The sequence below is a fragment of the Coturnix japonica genome, chromosome 5 (assembly GCF_001577835.2).
Source record: "Coturnix japonica isolate 7356 chromosome 5, Coturnix japonica 2.1, whole genome shotgun sequence".
NCBI lineage: Eukaryota > Metazoa > Chordata > Aves > Galliformes > Phasianidae > Coturnix > Coturnix japonica.
Window position 1 is genome coordinate 29,037,065 of NC_029520.1, and position 20,512 is coordinate 29,057,576.

A 20,512-nucleotide genomic window follows, 5' to 3' on the forward strand; every position below is an offset into this window, starting at 1 on the left:
CTGTTTCAGACTGAGGAGGCTGAATGAACTGATAACAGACACCTGTCTCAACAGCTGAAGGCTACTTGAGCATGTGCCTTTTATAAAAAAAAAAAAAGTATGACTCCAAGTCAGTCATCCTCTTAATAGCAAGCAGCTCAAGAGCCCCATCAGCTTGCCTATGTAGCAGCTGAATGCACAATAGGATCTCCCCTTGAGTAGGGATGCCTCTCGAGGTTATACCTGCACAGAGATCTCTTACACCTTGATGTCAAGACACCTTGCTGGTAGAGATCCTTGGTAAGTGACCATTAGTTTGGCTTAGGCTTTGTTAGATTCACTAAGATCACATGTGATCATAAGCTTTGTTAGCTTTGCTAAGATTATATCTTAGATTGATTGTGCACATATAATCCCTTAGACATAAACTGTTGACCAAGTCTGGGACTAGGAGTGGATCCAGGTGCACCTGGGCTCCTTATATCCCTGGTTCAAGGGGGTCCACTCTGAACCTTGTGACTCAATGGGAAGGCCTCCTGTGCATCTTTGTTTAACCCCACACTTTAGGCAGTAAGTAACCAAGTGTACACAGCTGTCTCAAATCATGTCACTGTTAAATCACTATACCTTATTATGTCAATGAATATATTATTCCTTCTCTTTTATGGGCAAAGTGTATAGTGGAGTTATTTCCTTCTGTGACAATGAATTGTTTGGAGTTTCAGCACTATAGTGTGATAGACATGCCTCCACTCTGGGGGATAGTGAGCATAATGTTCAAAAGACCAGTGTTAACACAGCTGTGAGCAGGAGTGAGAGTCACAGATGGGTGCATACACACAACTGTGGGTATCATGCCTGGCCTCACAACTCCTCTTTAAAGGTTTGGCAGCTCTTGAGGCTTGAAAACAAAACTGATGTACAATCTTGATGAGCAAAACCCTGCATGCCATGCTTATAAAAACATGCATGGCTGTCTGAAATGTGATTTGTCTTTCACATTGCTGTTGCCACTGCCAAAACACGCTGCTCACTGCCGCGCTATGCTAACATCTACTGTTTGGTCTCCATAAATGTTCAGCAAGTGTCAGTGAATGTCAAGAGGTGCTATTTTTCTCAGATGGAGGAATTCAGTGACATACCTTTGCTTCATACTCATTTCCATGTCAGATGCCAATTTGTCAGAATGCTCCTCTGCTGCCATCTGCCACGCAGCAACAAAATGTAATGGAGTATTGGAGGGAAAGTTCAACCTCTACTGCCATACCATCAACATCTGCCTCTGGCATTGTGGGCCAACATGATAAAATAGGAGGCATTACTTTTGGAGCAGCTTCCGTATCCTAATTTGCTTACTTTTATCACAGTTTAAGTGTCAGATAGGTACAATTGTGTAAGTGTACTTTAATTGCTTTGCATTTACCTATTTTCATTAATTGCAGGTCTCTCTAAAGGCTTCAGTCATTAGACAGGGTGGTTCTCAGCTTTGTTTTGCTAGTTTCCACATAGAAAATTTAGCTTTTCTGGAACTTTCAAAGTGAAGGCACGAGGAAGCATGTTTATCAGAATACAAACATCCTCTGATCCTACTCAAGGTACTGTCATTACTTTTTTTCCCCATTCCCATTGAACATTCTAATTGAACTTCAAAAAGAATATTAAGTGTAACCTCTGCTTGAAGAAATGAAATGGTGATCACCTTGATATCAAAACAAAGGAGGTCACATTCAAACAGACTTCAGTACAGCCTGCCTGAAAGTTTAAAGTGCTCAGCTGGCAGGTGCTGGATAATGAGCGCAGCCACAAAGCGCTGGAACTTCTCTGGGGATTCTGCTAAGTTCCTCCTTAATTAATCTGTTTACCAAATTGAAGAAGTTAACTGCTAACTGTTTTAAATAACTGCCAAGTTGCTGACTCCTGTAAGCATTAATTTTTTTCCCCTTTTACCTTTGCTTCCCCTCTGCTCCGTAGCTTAGCTGAATGATGGGCATACCTAATAGAAAGACTCACAGCTGTGCGTGGCTCTGGGTGCTGCCTGTTGATAACAGCGAGAGGGACAGGACCGCAGCATGTGCTCTGAACAACAAAACTCTGACGTTTAGTCCCCCTCCCCTCCGTCGCCCCAGCCTCGCCAGCTCCGGCTGCAGGGAGAGGAGGGTACGGCAGGTGGCGCCACGCCGCCATGGAGGCCACTCTAGTGCCCGCCCCGCGACCCGGAATCGCTTGTCGGCGCGGCGCCTTTCCTTTCCCTTTATCGCCGGCGCACAGCGGGCCCCGGGCTGCAGGAGAGCCGCCGAGGCTGCGGAACGGGCCTGGAGCTTGAGGAGTGATGGCGGCGCCGGCGGCCTCCGCGACCCCGCCGAAAAAGATCGTAGCACCCACCGTGTCGCAGATTAACGCGGAGTTCGTAACGCAGGTGGGCTGGCTGTGCCGAGGCGGGTGTTGGAAAGGCCGCGCCGGTGGCTGCCTTCCTGCCCTCGGGAACCTGACTGTAGCGTGGGTCTTAAGGCTGTAGCGAATAGCCATAGCAGGTCTTGATGAGCTGTCTTTGCGACTTGTCAGCAGTCTCAAGGGGAGCGTAAGCCTTTGCATCCCCTGAGAGGTGGTGTGGCTCTGACAGATTTGCTAGAGGGAACTTATGAACAGCAACAACAAATAGTGTTTGTTATATAGCAGCCTCTGCATCTGAAACTTCTACGGAGAGTTAGACTTCTGTTGGAAAACGTGTAGGAGTAGAAACTTTAGTGGTGATAAGCACTATTGTACTAACATTGTAGTTGCTTGGAGTTACTGGAAGCTGCGGTTAAGCAAGAAACTAGTGTAATAAAACTTGGGCTTTTGGTCTGTTATAGAGCTATTGTGTCATTACTGAAAAGTGTATGTGCTTACCATGTTTGTTTGTTTCTCCATACAGTTAGCAAATAAATATTGGGCTCCGCATGTGAAGAAAAAACTGTCTTTTGATTCAAAGGTAAATACTTCCATTGAAATTGTACAGGAGTGATGACCAACCCTTTTCTGACACAGTAACCTCTGATTGTCTATTTCATAAAAGAGTACTTTTTTAAAAGGGATACTCTTATAAATCAAAGCAGGGTGAAGGATAATTATAACTGAATGATAATACTTCTTAACTGCTTCTTTTGAGGGTTTAGGTTGGAAAGTTTTGTTACTGTTGTGGTTGGTATCTTTGTTTTTAATGCTTAAAACTTAACCTTATATGGTTGGTTTTGTGTTGGCATTCAGTAGTGTTGGAGCCTTAAATGTTTTTTTCCTGTGTTCTCATTTGGCTTAATCTCCCTTTTCAGCATCTATTTGCTTGATCTTTGTAGTATGTTGGTGATAGGACTTGTATATAACTGATAGAACTAGGATGAAGAAAAGCAGTTGAATTACAGGTCTTTGTGATGCAGTGTCAAAATGTGTGTATTGCAGCAGGTAGAGCTGTTTGTTTTATTCCTCCTGGGAAAGGTGGGTAAGAATGGTGAAAAAAGGTGAAAAAGCCTTGAATATCATTTTGATGTTTATATAAACTCTGACTGAGATGTAGGTAATTTCTTCTTTATCTATGAAGCCTTTGGTCTGAGCAGAGCTGAGATGTATTTGTTAAGGTATATTCTATCAGATATCACTAGGCACAGTAACTTGGAGTGCATAAAATATCTGATTGCATTTTCAATAAGTTTATGAAGTATAATTTTTAAATTGTTCTTACCCATAGGTTATTGAAGATGTATATGCAAAAGAAATTGTCAAATCAAAGTAAGTACACTGCTCACTTTCTCCTGAAGACAACCATTCCAACATTATGTATTGCAGTTATTTCTGATGTTTCACAGAGTACTTTAATAGACATTCATATATTGAAAGCCAGTGGGAATGACATAAATGCATTGCAGTATAACTATAACAATTATTATGTTACTTCAAAGTTCAAATGTGTCAAAAAGAAAGTTCATGAGCTCATACTCCTTGTGATGGACAGCTCTTGTTTGATTTGGCACTGTGTTGTGATTTATATTGGTTTTGTGTTGTGATGGTTATAGGAGGCTGGTCACTTTATTGTTATAAGAAATCTAAAGAAAAAACATCAGTTAAGAATTGTAGTGCCTCTAGCTTTTTGCTTTTTTTTTTGTAACCAGATTTAAAGCAAGAATCTTATTTCATTGAATTTTAATGTTGAATGAGGGAGACAGGGAAAAAGAAGAGTTTTTCTTTTACAGCTTTGTGTATAGAAAAGAGTGGTAACAATAGAAGATGGGGGCTCTTCAGGACAACTTTGAATTTTGAAGGGTATCTTGTTTATAATTGTTTTATGAAAGTAATATAAGAATTGCCATGCGGAATCAGAGCAAATATGCATTTCCATTAAGTCAGAAGAAACACTGTTTCTAACTGAGTAAGCATATAGTCATAGTTTTCCATAATATATTGTCAGCTTCTACCAATTTATATCTTCAAGACTGTTGGAAAATGGTGTCTCCATACTTGAAGATTTGGATGGACTTGCTACATGTAACAAAAGAAGGGCGGAAATTACCATTTTCTGTGCAGTTGTGCACAGAAGGCTTTCTTTGCTATGTTAACGGATTATTTTTTTCATTTTTAGGTTTGCAATTAGAAAGATAATGCTTCTTGAATTCAGGTAAGCTAAATGGAGTAAAATTTTAAGTTTCTTTTCTGTAGAAATCCATAAAGATGGAAAAACAAACACAGAGCAGTGAATCTGCTAGAATTCAGTATAATTACTTGCTCTGTTTCTGTCTCAAGTCTTATGAGCAGGCAGAATTAGATGGTTTCTGGTTAGGATAGATTCTTTGTTGAAGAGGCTGAAGTATGTAAGTAGTACCACTAGCTAGAAAAACAGGATAAATTTTTATTTGCTTCCTGCTTAATTCTTAGAAAAGGCCCAAGAGAAAATGTAAGCTGTCATTTTGGGTTTTGCTCTGTCAAACCATGGAGTTACTGTTTCAGTCATAATATTAAAAGTTTGTAATGTGATTTAAGTACTTTTTGTTGTACAGTTTCATCTGCTACCATTTGTCCTGTAAGTCATGTTCTTGTCTTCTTTCCTTTCTCAGTCCCTCAGGCTCCCTTGCCTTCACACATGAGATTTTTCCAGTCTTGCTCAAATAGATTCATCCTCACATGGGAGCATAAAAATATTTTTATTAAAATGTATTGAAGCTTATTGGAGTTCCTAGATGAAATGAAATAGAAAACTCCCTCTGGATTTGCGGGAGGGTGGAGGTATTCTCTTCTCCTGAAAGATTCAAGCTCCTGGGAAGCATTATATGCTCCATATTGTATGTCTGAAGTTTGCATTTTCTTTATCTGATGCTACACATCATCTGGGGAGTAAGCCATCTAGAAGTGTAAATCCTTATCTGACCCTTTTTGGGACTTCTCCTGGTTATCTATATGTACAAACCTGTGCTGTTTCTTGTTTTTTCCCCCCCCTCACTGTTTCTGGTGCTTGTCTTACACAAAGTATTGAAGAAAATAAATAAGTAAAACTGAATGGGCTCATGAAAGGGCAAAAATAATCTTAGAGCCAGCATTAAGATGAGAATGGGTGAACAACTGAATTAGGAACAAACAAGAATTTCTGGAGGCATAAGGTGCAAATAAGCTCTTGAAAATAGTGGATTTGGAGGTTTTCTCCTTGGGAATAGCTATCCTGCATAGCTTCAGGGGGTTAGCTAGAGGATGAAGGCAGCTCTGTGTTCAAATTGCTTTTCATCTCTAAGCTCTGCTTTTGAGAGATTCTTCTATGAGAATGGTACCATCTTAATGAAGAAGAGATGGTTGTTGCTGGGTAGTTGCTACTTCCCAGTGTCCAGTAATATTTTTCAGTTTTCTTGAATGCATTTAATATGTAAAGGAAGTGTACTTTTTCAGTTATTGTTACACAGTAGATGTCCTTTGCATCTTGTGCTGGGAAGTGCTGTGTGTGATGTTCTTTAGTTAAGCGAATTTCTTTTCCTTTTGGATAATCAGTATGAATTCTTTTTCTGATTATGCATTGAGCTATTTTTTCTTACAGCATTTTTAAACCCCACTTATCAGTTTGTCATCCTGATGAGAAAATCATCTGTCTCTTGTAGTGGTTACGCAAATCTGCCATTACCAAGTTTTGTTGAAGTGACCTGGTTGAGAGCTAGCTTCAGGAACTACTCAGTAACTTTAAAGATGACAAACCAATCTTGCCTGTGGATAATTGCTTTTTCATATGAGTGACAGATTATGTGGGTGGTAGCAACTAATGACATATTCTTTGTCTTTTCAAAGCCAGTACCTTGAAAATTACCTATGGGTGAATTATTCTCCAGAGGTGTCCAGTAAGGCATATTTAATGTCAATCTGCTGCATGGTGAATGAGAAGTTCAGAGAGAATGTCCCTGCGTGGGAGGTAACCTATTACAATTACAGCTAGAATTGACTTTTATACTGAAGTCATAATTTCTGCAGTGTGTTCTCTTATACTGATGGAAAGTAGCAAAGCTTTCAGTGTTTAAAGTAGATAGTGCTTCAGCTGGAATATCTTGTATTATATGGTGCGAGTTATTCTCTGAAAAACCTGTATGTGGATGAAAGATTACCTGATTATGTTTTTTTCTGTGCTTGAAACTTTTGTTCTGCTGCCTTATATCAGTGGCAGTTTACTTTTTTGGCACTTGGAAGAGAAGTTATTTCTCTGATAGTGTTAGAAGTGATAGAAGTTATTTCCTCTGATAGGAAAAAGAATTTTTATATCCGTGCACATGAAAAGACAACACCGAAAGTCTGACATTTTATCTAATATTATCTTGCTTAAAACCTGTGAATGTGGTTTTGTGGCTATATTGCATGAAATTTTAAACTGAATCTCTTATGCGACTTCTGTGTATTGTTTTGTTTAGTAGTAGCTTTAGAAATATCTTAGTGTTTCTACAAATGGCCCAGTTTTCATGGTCTCATGTCATATGTATTGTACGTGTTTGAGGGCAAATAGAATGCAGTAGTCCCTTTAAGAGTTCTCCCACGTACTGAGGAATCCCTGATCAGGAGGGTATCATTAAGACTGTGTTTGTGTTGCCTGGTAAGAATAAATGTCAGAAAGAAGAATTCTTCCTTTTATGCATTTGAGTGAATCTGCAGATCTCAAGTTATGCTATGTGAAATGTTTGAAATAATTCGTATCACCTTGACTCAAGGTTAACTTCCTTTTCTGTTTCTAGACATTCAAAAAGAAGACAGAACACTTTCCCTTCTTTTTCAAACGCATTCTGGAAGCATCGCTGGTTGAGGATGATAATGAATTCTCTCTACAGGAACAGACAGTTCTCCTGCTTTTCCTTGATCACTGCTTCAATAGTTTGGTATGTTAAGTGTTACTCTTAGAATACTCCCAGTGTGGTTCTGCCAATCTTCCTTAGCATTAGTTCAGTTTTAGCAATTCTTTAGGAGACAAATAAAGCAAAATTTCCATTTAGAGGTGATGGTGATGTTGGATATGTTCACCCTTCTTTTTGATACAATATATATTAGTCAAATCAAAGTCTACCGAAGCAATGAACAGTTCTAGGAGTTACTGGGGAGTGATGCTGCATAGTTTCCTGTTTGGAAGTTGTGAAATCTAATGCAGTGGCATACATTCAGATTTTAATATCCATTGTTTATTTTGTAAGGATATACTTGCCAGATAGGTACATCAGAAAGTATTGAAGTCCTTAAAAATGCTTTTTATGCCTTGAACTTTCTAACAGGAAGTGGATTTGATAAGAAGTCAAGTGCAGCAGCTCATTTCCTTACCGATGTGGATGGCTCTACAACCTGTAAGCATAATAATGTAACCTTTTAGGCAATGTGCAAGTTCCATAATGTGGATTATGTGGTGACTGTCCAGTATTTGAAACTGTCTGCATTACAGTGGATCTGTATTTTTGTGTGCTTGGTAAAACTCTTTCCTATTTGTTGCAAATTTCCATGGTCATTTGCAGTTGTACTTTTTTATTTCCTTCCACAAATCTAAGCTTTATTGCTTTTTTGAAGTATTATTTGTAGGCTAGAGCATGAGAATGATAGGACTGGGAAATTGATCTGCTGTGTGGAAATGGGGAGCAGTGGAATAGGAAAGAGAAGAATACAAAAAAGCCAAATGAGAAGGGTATATGTGGTACTTCTGAGGGAATAAGGTTTAACTAGATGGATGGTGCAGATGTGTCAGTGACTTCTCTAAACACTTTTCTGAATTGCTACTTGGTATTACTGAGTTTCAGTATTGGCTTTCCGTGTCATTAGAAGAATTCTTTTACCTTCTCAGAAACGACTGGAGCAAGAGCTGAAAAAGACACCGAAACTAAGAAAATTCTGGAATCTCATTAAGAAAAATGATGAGAAAATGGACGAGGAGACAAGAATGCAGTATGTTACAATAGATTTTTTTCCAGTTAAATCCAGTGCTGGATGTGTTGATCATTGTAATTCAAATAAGTGAAGTTGTTATAATAAAAATATGTATAATAAAAAAAAAAAACACCAACAAAGCCAGACAACCAATCAACAGCATGTAAAGATTACACATAAGGATCAATCATATTTTCTCTACTGGAAGCTATTTTGTTTTCCAGTAATCTTTATGCAAAATAATGTTACAGAAGCTAACATGTTATTTGATCAGTGAGTTTATGATTACAAATTTTAGAGCCAGCGGATAAGAGCTATATGAGAATACTAATGTATTTTATTTTTAATTACTTTAAACAAGGATTTACTCTTACGTGAATTAAAGTGCTTAAGTAAACTTGTGTGTATCTTATAGATGTTGAATGTTCCAATAATTTTTGTATTATAATGTTTTAATGTGTAAGTGGTATCATACTTCTCTTTTACTCAGTAGAAGTATGGGGTATTAATCCATTTTTTCTAGAAGTTAAAATCAGATTCTGCTATTCTGTCTGAGTGTAAGAAAATTTGTCATCTAAAGAACTTAGGTATAGCTTAAAACAAATTGTTACCGTTCTGTATGTCTGAAAGCAGCTAACTTTGTACTTGTGAAAGATATTTCTAGTCTTCATTTCAGGAATATTAATTCTTTTATCCTATATTTGATTTTAGAGCATATCGAGAGAGAAGATTTCTTTCACAGCTCATTCAGAAATTCATTTCTGTGCTAAAATCAATACCTGTCTCAGGTAATTCAGTTTCTTGTGTTATTTCATTATCTGGTAACATCTTAAATTCTTTTCCTGTATTGAAAAATAACTAATTAGGATACCAGGCTGAGGTTGGAGACCTTATCTATATGGGGTTTTAGTAATAAGCCTGTCTGCATGGATTTAATGTCAGTTAGTGTTTGTTTTTGCATATGCTTTAGAAATGAAATAGTGGAAAGTTACTTTGAACATCTTCTATTTTGGTTTAGTGTGGACTTAAGAATATATTTTTGGATAGTGATACTCTTAATTGTGTACTTACATCTTCCTTACAATATTAAAATATTTTGAAGTGTAGTTATATGAGTTGTAATAAATGCATATCATAAGGCTGTGTTCTGTCAGTAATGTTGATATATGGTGAGAACAGAAACATAAGTGAAGTTAAATGCTGTGAAACTGGACTACTTTTGATTTATAAGAAGTCACATTGACAAGAAAAATTATATGCTTGCCTGATTGAGAAAGTAAAAGTGTTTCTACAGAAGGGTATTAGCATTTTGACAAGTAAATAAATTGTGCTTGGATTATAAGCAGTTCAGGTAACATTACTTCCCAGAATTCTGCTTTTGCTAAAGCTTGCTAAGAGTTAGTGAGCTGTAAGAATTTCTGTGTATCAAGGCTTTTTCAAAAAAGAACCTAACCCATCCATCTTCCCAATTGTGCACAGATCAGTTTTATAAAGACTTAACAGTACACTTGAAGGCTTTAGAAAATAGACATTTATTAAAGCAGATTTTGTGTTGTGTTCTGACTTGATCATTTTAGCTTCTCAGCAGTCTGCTTAAAAACTGTGCACTCTGCTTTTGGCATTGTACAGTGTAGCCCTTGATGCTTCATTTTGTAGTTTCAGTGGATAAAGTACCAGTTCTTAGATAGCTTTTTTTTCCCATGCTTTTTAGATTTAAGTTGGTTTTTCTGTCTGCTTCATGTGAAGAAAACCTGCACACCAATCTCATTTCTCTTTCACACTATTTAATTCTTTTCTTAAGAGCGCTTTGTTTAAATGTTTTCACAGGGTTGCAGGGTAGTTGAGGTTGAAAGGGATCCTTCAGTGTTTGACATGTTCAACAATGTCCACCAATTAAAGCATGGTTAGTTATTTATGGGAGATTGCTCAGGATCTTGTCCAGTTAGACCTGAGTATTTCCAAGAAAATATAACAGACAGTTGGACAGTCAGTAAGGACTTTGAGCCAGTTGATCACACTTTCCATGTACGTACCAGAAGTATTTTAGCTGAAAAGACATTTGTGGGAATGGGGCGAGATGTGGAAAGATATCTTTGTGTGCCTAACATGGTTGGAATACACTGCACTTTAACAGGCTATGCGCACTGTTAGATTATTTGACCATTTAGGAGGCAAAATAAATAGGTTGATCTAATGCAGCACTCAGTACTTTGAATTTTGTGACAGTTTTTTGCTTATTTAACTGCAGTTTTAAAAGATAATCTTTTTTAATTTTTATTTTTATTTTTTTGGACTTGAAAAGTTTTTAAGAAATATAACAGGCCTGGTGTCTTTGAAAGTGAACATTTTTGTGTGGCACATTGTTTGTGTCTTTAGTGGATAAATTCACTTCTAGAAGTCTAGTTTCTTTTATTTCTTATATCCAACTGATTTCTGGTTCACAGTGAAGAAAATAATTGTTTGAGGAAAGAGAGAAGAATGTGCTGGTTAGAATCTAATACTGGTGTATTAGCAACATTTTAGTAATTTTAAAAATATAGTGTGGATCAATTATAAATATTTTATTCGTTTCTAGGTCCTATTTCTATGGACAAAGTTCATTATTGTGAGAGATTCATTGAACTCATGATAGATCTTGAGGTAAGTGGATTTGTTTCAGCCTAATTCTAAGTGTGCTTTCAAGATTTTTCTATCATAAAGCTGTCATTTTAGACTTATTCCAGTTAAAAGGTAGTTATGTCACAGCTGTGTATAAGGTTACTTAATAGTGGTTTTCCAGCTGTAAATAGGATGTTGTAGCAGTAATTTCCATTTGAGAAGACATTCTGGAATAGGATAATTTGCTGAAATGTTAAGCACAGGGGATTTTAAATGACTTGATCTTGAACTCATGTAGGTTAACTGTCCTCTACTAAGTTCTTGAAGTACCCTGTGCTTACAGCTGCAATAGAAGAAAAAACCTTTAAATTAGAGGTTGTTGTCCTATGGACATAATGTATTTTCACGAGGGATCGATATACTTGATGTTAAGCTTAAATCTTGTTTCTGGCCAAACCTCTTCAAGGCAAGTACATCTAGTGTTGTCATTAGGTATCACGGAAGTGTTGGAATTCAGAAAGTCTATGAAGCCTGTTTAAATGACAAAAACAAGCATATGAGAAATTAGCTGTAAATTCAAGTCTCTTTGCCTCTGTAGTATGTATTGTTTTGAAAGAATCTTTTCTAGCTATACTGAGGTACCTGTTACTATTAAAGTTTGCACTCTAAAATAAAATTGTCAGAAGCAACGATTTCTAAGAAAGTTCTTTTGTTGGATGAGGTGTTTTTTTTTTTGTTTTGTTTTGTTTTTTGGTGGTGATAGTACATGACAACATTTTCTACTGTAAAATATTATCTTTCTTAGTTCTAAATGTCATGTTGATGTCTCTTCATCAGTACATTCCATTGAGAACAACTCATTTTTAAACAGCTTATATTCATTTGTAAAGCAGCTTGAACAATTCTCTCAGCTTTTGTAATCTTGAAATTATTAATAAAGCTGAAAAAATATTAGAACTACTGTGCGTACTTTATGAATAACAGGAGATACAATACTGTGGTTGGAAAAAAGGCAATTCTCAGTCATGAGAAGCTTGAGCTTAAAGTAAAAACAAACCAAGATGACTGAAATGAGTGTAAAACATACACATTTAAAATACTATTGCAGCAATTTGATGTTATCATGTGTAGCACACAAAGGATTATCATAAAATCATAGGATCACCCAGTCCAACCATCCTCCCATTACCGATAGTTCTCACTAAACCATGTCCCTCAACACAATGTCCAAACATTCCTTATGTAGACACCTCTGGTGGAAGAGTTGCTTTATTTAATTTACTTTTATTGCTAATAGGGTATAATTTCACTCATGATGAGTTCATGCCTCACTGCCAGACTAATAGATGTTCCTGCATAAAACCATTGTCTTAGCAGTCATAAAAGCTGCCTTAGTATGAGGATCTCTGTTAGGGTATTAGGTAAGTAAATAACTGCAGCAATATATCTTCATTTGCCTTCTTGTAATAGAGAGAAATTAAAAAACCAAGATTTACTTAATTTTGAAGAATTGTTTGTATTAATGTGAGAATATTTACCACAGGCTTTGCTTCCCACAAGACGCTGGTTTAATACAGTGTTGGATGACTCCCATCTTGTTGTGCACTGCTACCTGTCTAGTCTTGCCAAAAGAGAGAAGGAGGGTCATCTCTTCTGCCAGGTGAAATAATAAGTTTTTTTATTTTGTGTTGACTCTAAATATTGCAGCTGTTTTATTTTACATTTGATTGTTAAGATGGATCTTTATGAATATTTCTGATGGATGCAAACTGCATGTTTACTGAAGTCTTTCAGACATTAGTCCTTTCTTGTCTGTATGTGTCTGCTTCTGTCTTTCTGACTTTTTTTGTGCATTTTTGAAAAGTAGAACATAGAAAGTGGTGCAATTTATGGATTGCTTTATCCCAGGTGTAACAGAAGTTGTTACCACTGCATTCTCTCCTTCATTTTTACCTAGGACAATTCTACAGTGGTGCTGTTTATCACTAATCTTCAATTTACTTAGCCATAGAGAGTCATGAAGGGTGATTCTGCAAGTCAGCCAGTTGTTTACAGCAGGATCAGATCTTTTCATCTGCATTTTTTTGCTGCTTACTGTCTCCCATCTGTGGCATTTCTTCAGTCTCTCCTAGTGTCTTTGTTGATGGAACAGAAAGCCAGAAGCTTGTTGGTTTGATTTCCTTATTTTAAGTTGCATACTGTCACTGAAAAGGACGAAGAAATATAGGGTGCGTGTCAGAGAAGGATGGAGTGAGCAAGACTATTCCCTTCTGATAGCAGCAAACCATAAATTGGATTTGATATGTCTCTGAAACTCTGGCTAGGTCAATGCAATAGGCTTCATTTCTAGTACTGTTGTGTAAAAGAAGTGATGTTGGTTGTAGTCTGTGCTGTAATTTCTGTGGCTGTATTTGAACACGATTGGATATCACTCCCTGATCCATTTCTTTAAGTACTTTGACAAACTACTGTTTGTGCATGGATTTGTTGTGTTAAATAGTGTTTATGCTTGCAGTAGAGGTATTGTTAATCCGCTTAATCATATGCATGATGTTTCAGCTTTTAGATATGCTTAAATTCTACACTGGCTTTGAAATCAATGATCAAACTGGAAATGCTTTGACAGAGAATGAGATGACAACGATTCACTATGACAGAATTACTTCTTTACAGGTATAGTGTTTGCAGAATGGAAGGGATGTAGTTTTGCTGTTGTAACTGTTGTGTATAGAAATTAGAGTATTTCCCCAAAGCATACTTCTTATCATTCATTTTCATTATCAGGAATAGTTTGAACTTGGCCCTTTATGCCATTGGGAAGGTTTTGATTTATGGCTGTGACTGCAACAAAATAATGCACTCTGGTAAAACAACACCACTTTTGAGGTTAAGGTGAACTGCTCATATAAAATTTATCTAAAAGGGAACATTCAGTGGAGTTCAAACTTGATTCTGTAATGCAGTAGGTGGCACCATTTCATCAAGACCGGTATGTGCGTGATAGTAGTAGTTCTCTTTACGTAAGAGACAGATAATGAAGATTCTCATTATCTGTTGTATATAAAGGTGGTAGTACATGTCAGGATTTTTCACATCAGATTTAACAACAAAATCCAAGGAAGTATGGTGAAAATAAGCCTTTTCTGTGTTTTTCTTAGCTGACTAAAAGGCTACGTGTTTGTCCCTTATTTTGTTTTGTAGAACTAGTACTAACAGGAGATGTATCAGTAAGACAGTACATCAGAAACACAGGAATTCTAAATAGGTGGTGCTAAGATTGTGCCTGTTTTTTATTTCTATTCTGGGTACTAGAAAAAAAAGACTAGTTTGTTTAAGCGCTTAGATTGTGATTAAATTGTTTCATGAATGTGCTTATATTCCATTTCTTTGGGGTGGGTCTTTTTATAGAGAGCTGCATTTGCACACTTCCCGGAGTTATATGACTTTGCACTCTCGAATGTAGCTGCAGTAGATACTCGTGATGCTCTGGTAAAGTTGTTCGGACCACTCAGGTAAGTAATCAGATTTATGTTTAACATAAAATTGATATTCTTTGTTCTTGGTGTGTTTTAATTTAACAGAAATCTATCAGTTTTTCTTGATTTCTCATGTCAGCGAAATTAGTTAATTTGTATTCTTTTTTTTGTGTGTGCCTTTCTATCTATTGAAAATACTGAGAAATTGAGAGTTTGGGTCCATTAGTATGGAGTTGTAGAATGGTACAAACTAGTAGTGAATTACTGGAGTACCAGCATTAGTAAAATAAAAAAAATATTTTTTTAATGAGCATGAAAAGCAGTGAACTTCTGGAAAATAGCTAACTGCTTTTAAAAATTAGAGGTTGATTACTATAAGTTAATTACTACTAGAGTGATTTTCAATTCTATTACTTTAATGAAACTTCACAGTTGTACTTCTATAATAAAAAAGAAAAAAAAAGCTAACCATACTCTCTCTCACAGACTTCAATGTAATTATTAATTAAAAATGGTATTTATTTATTTTTTATTTTGTACTGTTGCAGCTCAAACATGCTCCACCAGGTGGCATCGTACCTCTGCTTGCTGCCTTCCCTTCCAGAAGGGAGTGATACCAGCTATGAGAAGGAATTTCTTCTAGAGCTGCTGGTAAAACCATCATTCGTGTAATTTAGTAACTACGTTGTCCTAAAGTAGTAGTTTAGGACCTTGGTAAACCACCTGGGAACCACAGCAGCATTATAATGATAAGATGGAGCTCAGAAAGAAACAAATTAAGTATTTGAAGTTCTTGAAATGTTGAAAATGTTTCCTAAGAAACTAGTATGTGTATATATGGCAAGTTAATAAGCAGAGCCTCAGCAACTGTTTTGAGTTCTCTGGGGAAATTGTTGTTTTAATCTTTTTTTTTTGTTGTTGTTATTGTTTTTCTTAAAGTTAGATAAACCTGTTCAGTATCTATTTGGTTTCTTGAACCTATTTCTTGTTCCAGTTATTACACAATATGGTCTCTTTTTAAAATATTCAATGTATAAAATTTACTGTAGTCATCTAATCTTTTTATATCTTTCATAAATTTTTTTTGTGATTACTTCTTCAAAAATTGTTAGCGTGGTTTTGTTAGATTTAGGTGGTAGTAATATGATGCTTATTGATACTATAGACAGATATTTGTCCAGTTTACTCTCTAGTAGTATTGGATGGGATTTTTTCACCCAAAGGGGTAATTAATATTAGCTATTACTGGATGACTAGTTACAATTAGTTTCTGAAATACAAGCAATGCAAAACAAAACAAATCAAACAAAAACAAAGAAGCGAACATTTCTCATCAGTTGAGAAACGAGATGATTCTTTGAATGACTGACAGCTGGAATATATGCTTACTCATCTTTCAGTATTATTATACAGACTTAGTTGTGTTTGATTGGAGGAAAAGAGGTTATTAAAACAGAGTGACCACCAGCATTCTTCTGGATTAATGCAAATGTTTTAAAGATAGCTTTATTTTCCTGTTTTGATTTACAGAAATTTCAAATGCATCCTTTAGGTTTCCCGTCATGAGCGACGAATATCTCAAATTCAGCAACTCAATCAGATGCCTCTGTATCCCACAGAGAAGATTATTTGGGATGAAAATATTGTTCCAACTGAATATTATTCTGGAGAAGGTATGATTAGCAGTTTAGTAAAGGCTGAAAGGAACAGTAAGTGCCCAAAAAGGCAACCTATGCTTATCCTGTCGTCAGAGTTCATGCAATCATATGGCATCTTTTAGCAAATAGAGTACTTAAAAATCTAAAAGTATGTGTTTACGTAAAGCTGCTTCTTTACTTATAGTCTGTAACAGATAAGCCATTCCCAGCAGTTGATATACCAATACAGGAGTCTCCTGGATATACATGCTGTGCCTGAATGTATCTGATCTTCTTATACGTATATTTTATATATCTATATGTATATATACACACACACACATATATGTATGTATTATATATCTATATTATATATGTCTGTGATATATATATATATATATAAATATATATATAAAATTTTTGAAAAAGTATATAAACATACACTAATGACTATATCATTTTGTTGCACCTGTTTCTGTGGTGTTCTGTAAATTATTAATAATCCTTTAAAGAGTTTTTATTAATGTAAAATGTAATGTGAAACGTAATTTTGGCAAGAAACAGAGATTGTTCACATTTGCTATCTGTACGTTGGTAGCACTTTTGAGAAGCACTTCTGTTACTGTGAGATGATTACAAATATTTTCTTGTTTTTCTTCTCTCAGTTTTAGTTTGTGTTTTCCGCTTTTAAGCTCAGTGTATTTTCCAGCATCATATTTCTTTTGTGTTCTTTAATACAGCTAAATTCTTCTGTCAAAAGGATGAAAATTATTTTAATTTTGTGCAGGTTCATCTAGAGAGAAATTGAAAATTTAGGGGAGGAAAGGATGAAAATATGTATTTGTTAGTACAGTATATCTACAAAAAGAGAAATTCTTGGAATCTCCTATAGTAAGAACTCCAGCAGTTATAGAATAATGTGTTTATGTATTTGTAGTTATGTAGAACTAAAATATTCATTTTCTTTTTTTTTTATTCATTAAATAACTTTTCTCTTCTGATCCTATCCTTCCTTAGGCTGTCTTGCACTTCCCAAACTGAATCTACAGTTTCTGACTCTGCACGATTACTTGCTAAGGAACTTCAATCTGTTTCGCTTAGAGTCAACTTATGAGATCAGACAGGACATTGAAGATAGCGTCAGTAGGATGAAACCATGGTAATATTTATTAAATGACCTGAACCAGTCAACTCAGCTTCAACTGTAAACAAAGTGCATTTGAGAATGAATAACTGATGTTGTCTATGTAGTAAATGCCCAGTAATGCATTTTAAATTATTATAAAATGCTGTGCTTTGTACTAACCTGTTCCCCATTCTGTCAGATGATGTCGCAAGAATAAGTTTGTATGTATACCTGTAGTCTTAACTTAAAGGACTTAATGCTAGAAGTTGGATATTAACAATGTGGTACATATTTTGATTCTGTTTAGATCTTAAGGGGATCATTTGGTGTGGTATCACTTATACCCAGTATTTGCTTTTTCTTATCCTACCTTTTTTCTCTCTCTGTCTTCAGTTTTATTAATAGCACTGGCATGTGATGTCTTGAAATATATTAAAAAAAAAATAAAAATCAGTTCATGTTATACAGTTTAAAAAAAAAAAATAAATACAGGGTTACATGAGTCCAATTCAGCAGCATGTAAAATGAAGACCCTTTTCTTTGAGTTGACTTTGGGGTGAATTGTTTCACACTTTAAAAGCCAAATCTGTTATTGGATAGCAACTAACAAAACTGATTTCTTGTATTTTGTTTGTTCGTGTTTTTTTTTTTTTAGGCTGTCAGAATATGGAGGAGTGGTCTTTGGTGGATGGGCTAGGATGGCACAGCCCATCGTGTCTTTCACAGTGGTAGAGGTTGCAAAGCCCAATATTGGTGAAAACTGGCCCATGCGAGTACGAGCAGATGTCACAATTAATTTGAATGTTAGAGATAGCATCAAAGATGAATGGGAAGGTACTTGTCCTATTCTGTAAACTAAGGTGGTCAAATAACTGCTCATCAAAATGTCCTTTGCACTGATTTTATTAATAAGAAAGGTTTTGTGACTGAGGTAGACTTACCTATCTTAGTATGCTTCAAAAGTGTGGTTTTGATTCTAAGAAATTTAGCCTTTTGTTTTTTAGATTTTGAAAGTGGCAGGGAATGTGATATCTCTCTAATAAAAACACAGTAAGCACTTATTTACTGTACAGATTGCAGAGCACTGTCTTTGTTTGCCTAGCTTGTTTGTGAAGTCTCCTCTATGGAGATCTTCAAAAGCCACTTGGACATGGTCCTGGGCAACCTGCTCTGGGTGGCCTTGCTTGAGCAGGGTAGTTGGACCGGGTAACTTACAGAGGCCCCTTCCAACCTCAGCCATTCTGTGAAAAATGAAGGGTACAGATCTTGAATTAAATCAAGTGTGTATGTTAGCAGTATTCAGTATATTTGAATGTATTTAAGGAGTGCTGAGTATACTAAATAATGTTTTTTCAAAGTATCTGCAAGTGACACTTTTTTGCTTGAGGAGCTGAACTTTACTTGACTGTGTTGGCAAGTGGCATAGTAGCATGTACTTGTATTTGGATTATCAGTAAATGTCACTTCATTTTTTTTTATTATTATTTTTTTTTTTAATAGAAAAATGTTAGTGAAATGTGCTGAAGCTGCACCATGTGATTACAGGTCACATAGCACAAATGCTGAGGCTGGAGCATGTAATAAACAAACAGATATGGAATATTTCCTTACTAGTAACGTTAGGATTATTATTGTCACGTGGAGGATGGAAGCAGACTTCACTATCTTGAGGGCAGTAAATGGCAGGTTTTAAAAATTTCTAGAAGTTTTGATTGAAGTAATCAGTTTTAATGACACTGAAGTGATCTTCAGCCTTAACTTAATTGAGCATCCAACTTGTTACGCGTGCCTGCAGAGCATTTAAAGAATTTGTATTGAACCTTGGGAAAGTCCCCAAAACTTGCAGTGTTTTAAAATAGCCTTCAATGTAAACAGGTTTCTCTGATAGTAACCTACCATTTTTTTTACTTGATGTCTTTGTATTTTCTGTTGTAAGAATGATAGAAACTATAGTTACTGTTATGTAATTATCTTGAAAATAGTCTTCTCATATGCTTTGATAAGGTTTATATTAAATAGCTAGCACTCCTTTACTGTTGATCTCTTGCTCTGTTTGGTCCATGGTTGTCACTAAAATTGTAATGTAATTTCTTAGCCTGCTTTTGCTTCAGAATAATTTTATATATCTTTAAGCACTTTTAAGATTAGGTTGTATGGTTAAATGACTCAGATACATTTTTCTATTCCATTATTAATCTAGTTAATAAGATCAGCACCAAGAAATTTTGTCTGCATATTCCAAAGAGCTAGTGATTGCCTCTAGTGTAGTTTCATTTTTCCAATGTTTTCCAGTTATACATGAAAAAGAAAGATAAATATAGTAAAAATAAATATTTAATTGATGATAGTAAAAGTCTGCTATTCAGTAACATATTTTGTTCTAAATATTGTTAGAAATATTCCAGTAGCTAATATCTTTTCTGTGGCTCTTTTTTACCAGTGTAAGTAGATAGGTATAGCAGTTTTTAATGTTAGTGTAGCCTCTGGAAGTTCAAAAACAGTAATGCTTTAAGTTAAATAAATTTTTAAAACTATTGCTGAATCAGGAGTGAGGTGAAGAGCTGGTAAATGTTTGTCTGGCATAACAAGGTCTTGATAACTTTGTTCAAATTCCTTCATGTACCCTCTTCAAATACCTGAAAGGTGATTGCAGCGAGAGCAAGGCTGCTCTCTTCTCCTTGGTGACAGGACAATGGGAAATGGCCTCAAGTTGCGCCAGAGGAGATTTAGGTTTTGGATATCAGGAAAAACTTGTATAGAGAGGGTAACAACACTAGAATAGGCTCCCCGGGGTGGTGGTTGAGTTGCCATCCCTGAATGTGTTTAAAAACTGTGTGTGGTGCTCGGGGACACGATTTAGTGGTGAGTTGTTAGAGTTAGGGTAGTATAGTTAGGTTGACTTGATGATCTTGAAGCTCTTCTCCAACCTGAGCAATTATATCATTCTATTAAACTTAAGAGGGATAACAGTATTCACTGAACAATGAGAGAAATACCTGGCTCAGAAGGAGAAGATCTATTAAGATCTGGAAGGATTTTTTTCTAAACTCTGAAGTTTCTGCTAATTATATAGGGGAGTACTGTGTATGTTTATTAAATTTTGGAAGCCTCTCAGAAATGTGTGAATTGGGTAGGTACACTGAAGAAAGGACTGATGTTAAAAATGACAATGAATTGGAACATTGACCATTTAAATGTAGATCGTAATTTAAGAGAGATGAGTAGAGGATACTAATCTTAAGCAAGAAAATTCACTGTCAATACATGTTTTGAAAATGACTTATTAAGTAGTAGCTGTGTGTGAGGAA

General features: G+C 35.8%; 1 protein-coding gene across 1 annotated transcript in view; it reads left to right on the forward strand.

Moving 5' to 3' along the window:
* Positions 1 to 2,195: 2,195 nt before the first annotated feature.
* AQR (aquarius intron-binding spliceosomal factor) overlaps positions 2,196 to 20,512 on the forward strand; it is a 36,463-nt gene continuing 18,146 nt past the window's right edge. Inside the window, exons 1-17 of the mRNA XM_015864902.2 lie at positions 2,196 to 2,395; positions 2,894 to 2,950; positions 3,701 to 3,741; positions 4,589 to 4,624; positions 6,271 to 6,391; positions 7,200 to 7,340; positions 7,728 to 7,796; positions 8,285 to 8,385; positions 9,079 to 9,155; positions 10,943 to 11,007; positions 12,509 to 12,625; positions 13,525 to 13,638; positions 14,374 to 14,477; positions 14,990 to 15,092; positions 15,994 to 16,114; positions 17,096 to 17,237; positions 17,860 to 18,038. Of these exons, the coding sequence (XP_015720388.1) occupies positions 2,309 to 2,395; positions 2,894 to 2,950; positions 3,701 to 3,741; positions 4,589 to 4,624; positions 6,271 to 6,391; positions 7,200 to 7,340; positions 7,728 to 7,796; positions 8,285 to 8,385; positions 9,079 to 9,155; positions 10,943 to 11,007; positions 12,509 to 12,625; positions 13,525 to 13,638; positions 14,374 to 14,477; positions 14,990 to 15,092; positions 15,994 to 16,114; positions 17,096 to 17,237; positions 17,860 to 18,038 (1,675 nt within the window). The 5' untranslated portion in view covers positions 2,196 to 2,308. The remainder of the gene's footprint in view (positions 2,396 to 2,893; positions 2,951 to 3,700; positions 3,742 to 4,588; positions 4,625 to 6,270; positions 6,392 to 7,199; positions 7,341 to 7,727; positions 7,797 to 8,284; positions 8,386 to 9,078; positions 9,156 to 10,942; positions 11,008 to 12,508; positions 12,626 to 13,524; positions 13,639 to 14,373; positions 14,478 to 14,989; positions 15,093 to 15,993; positions 16,115 to 17,095; positions 17,238 to 17,859; positions 18,039 to 20,512) is intronic.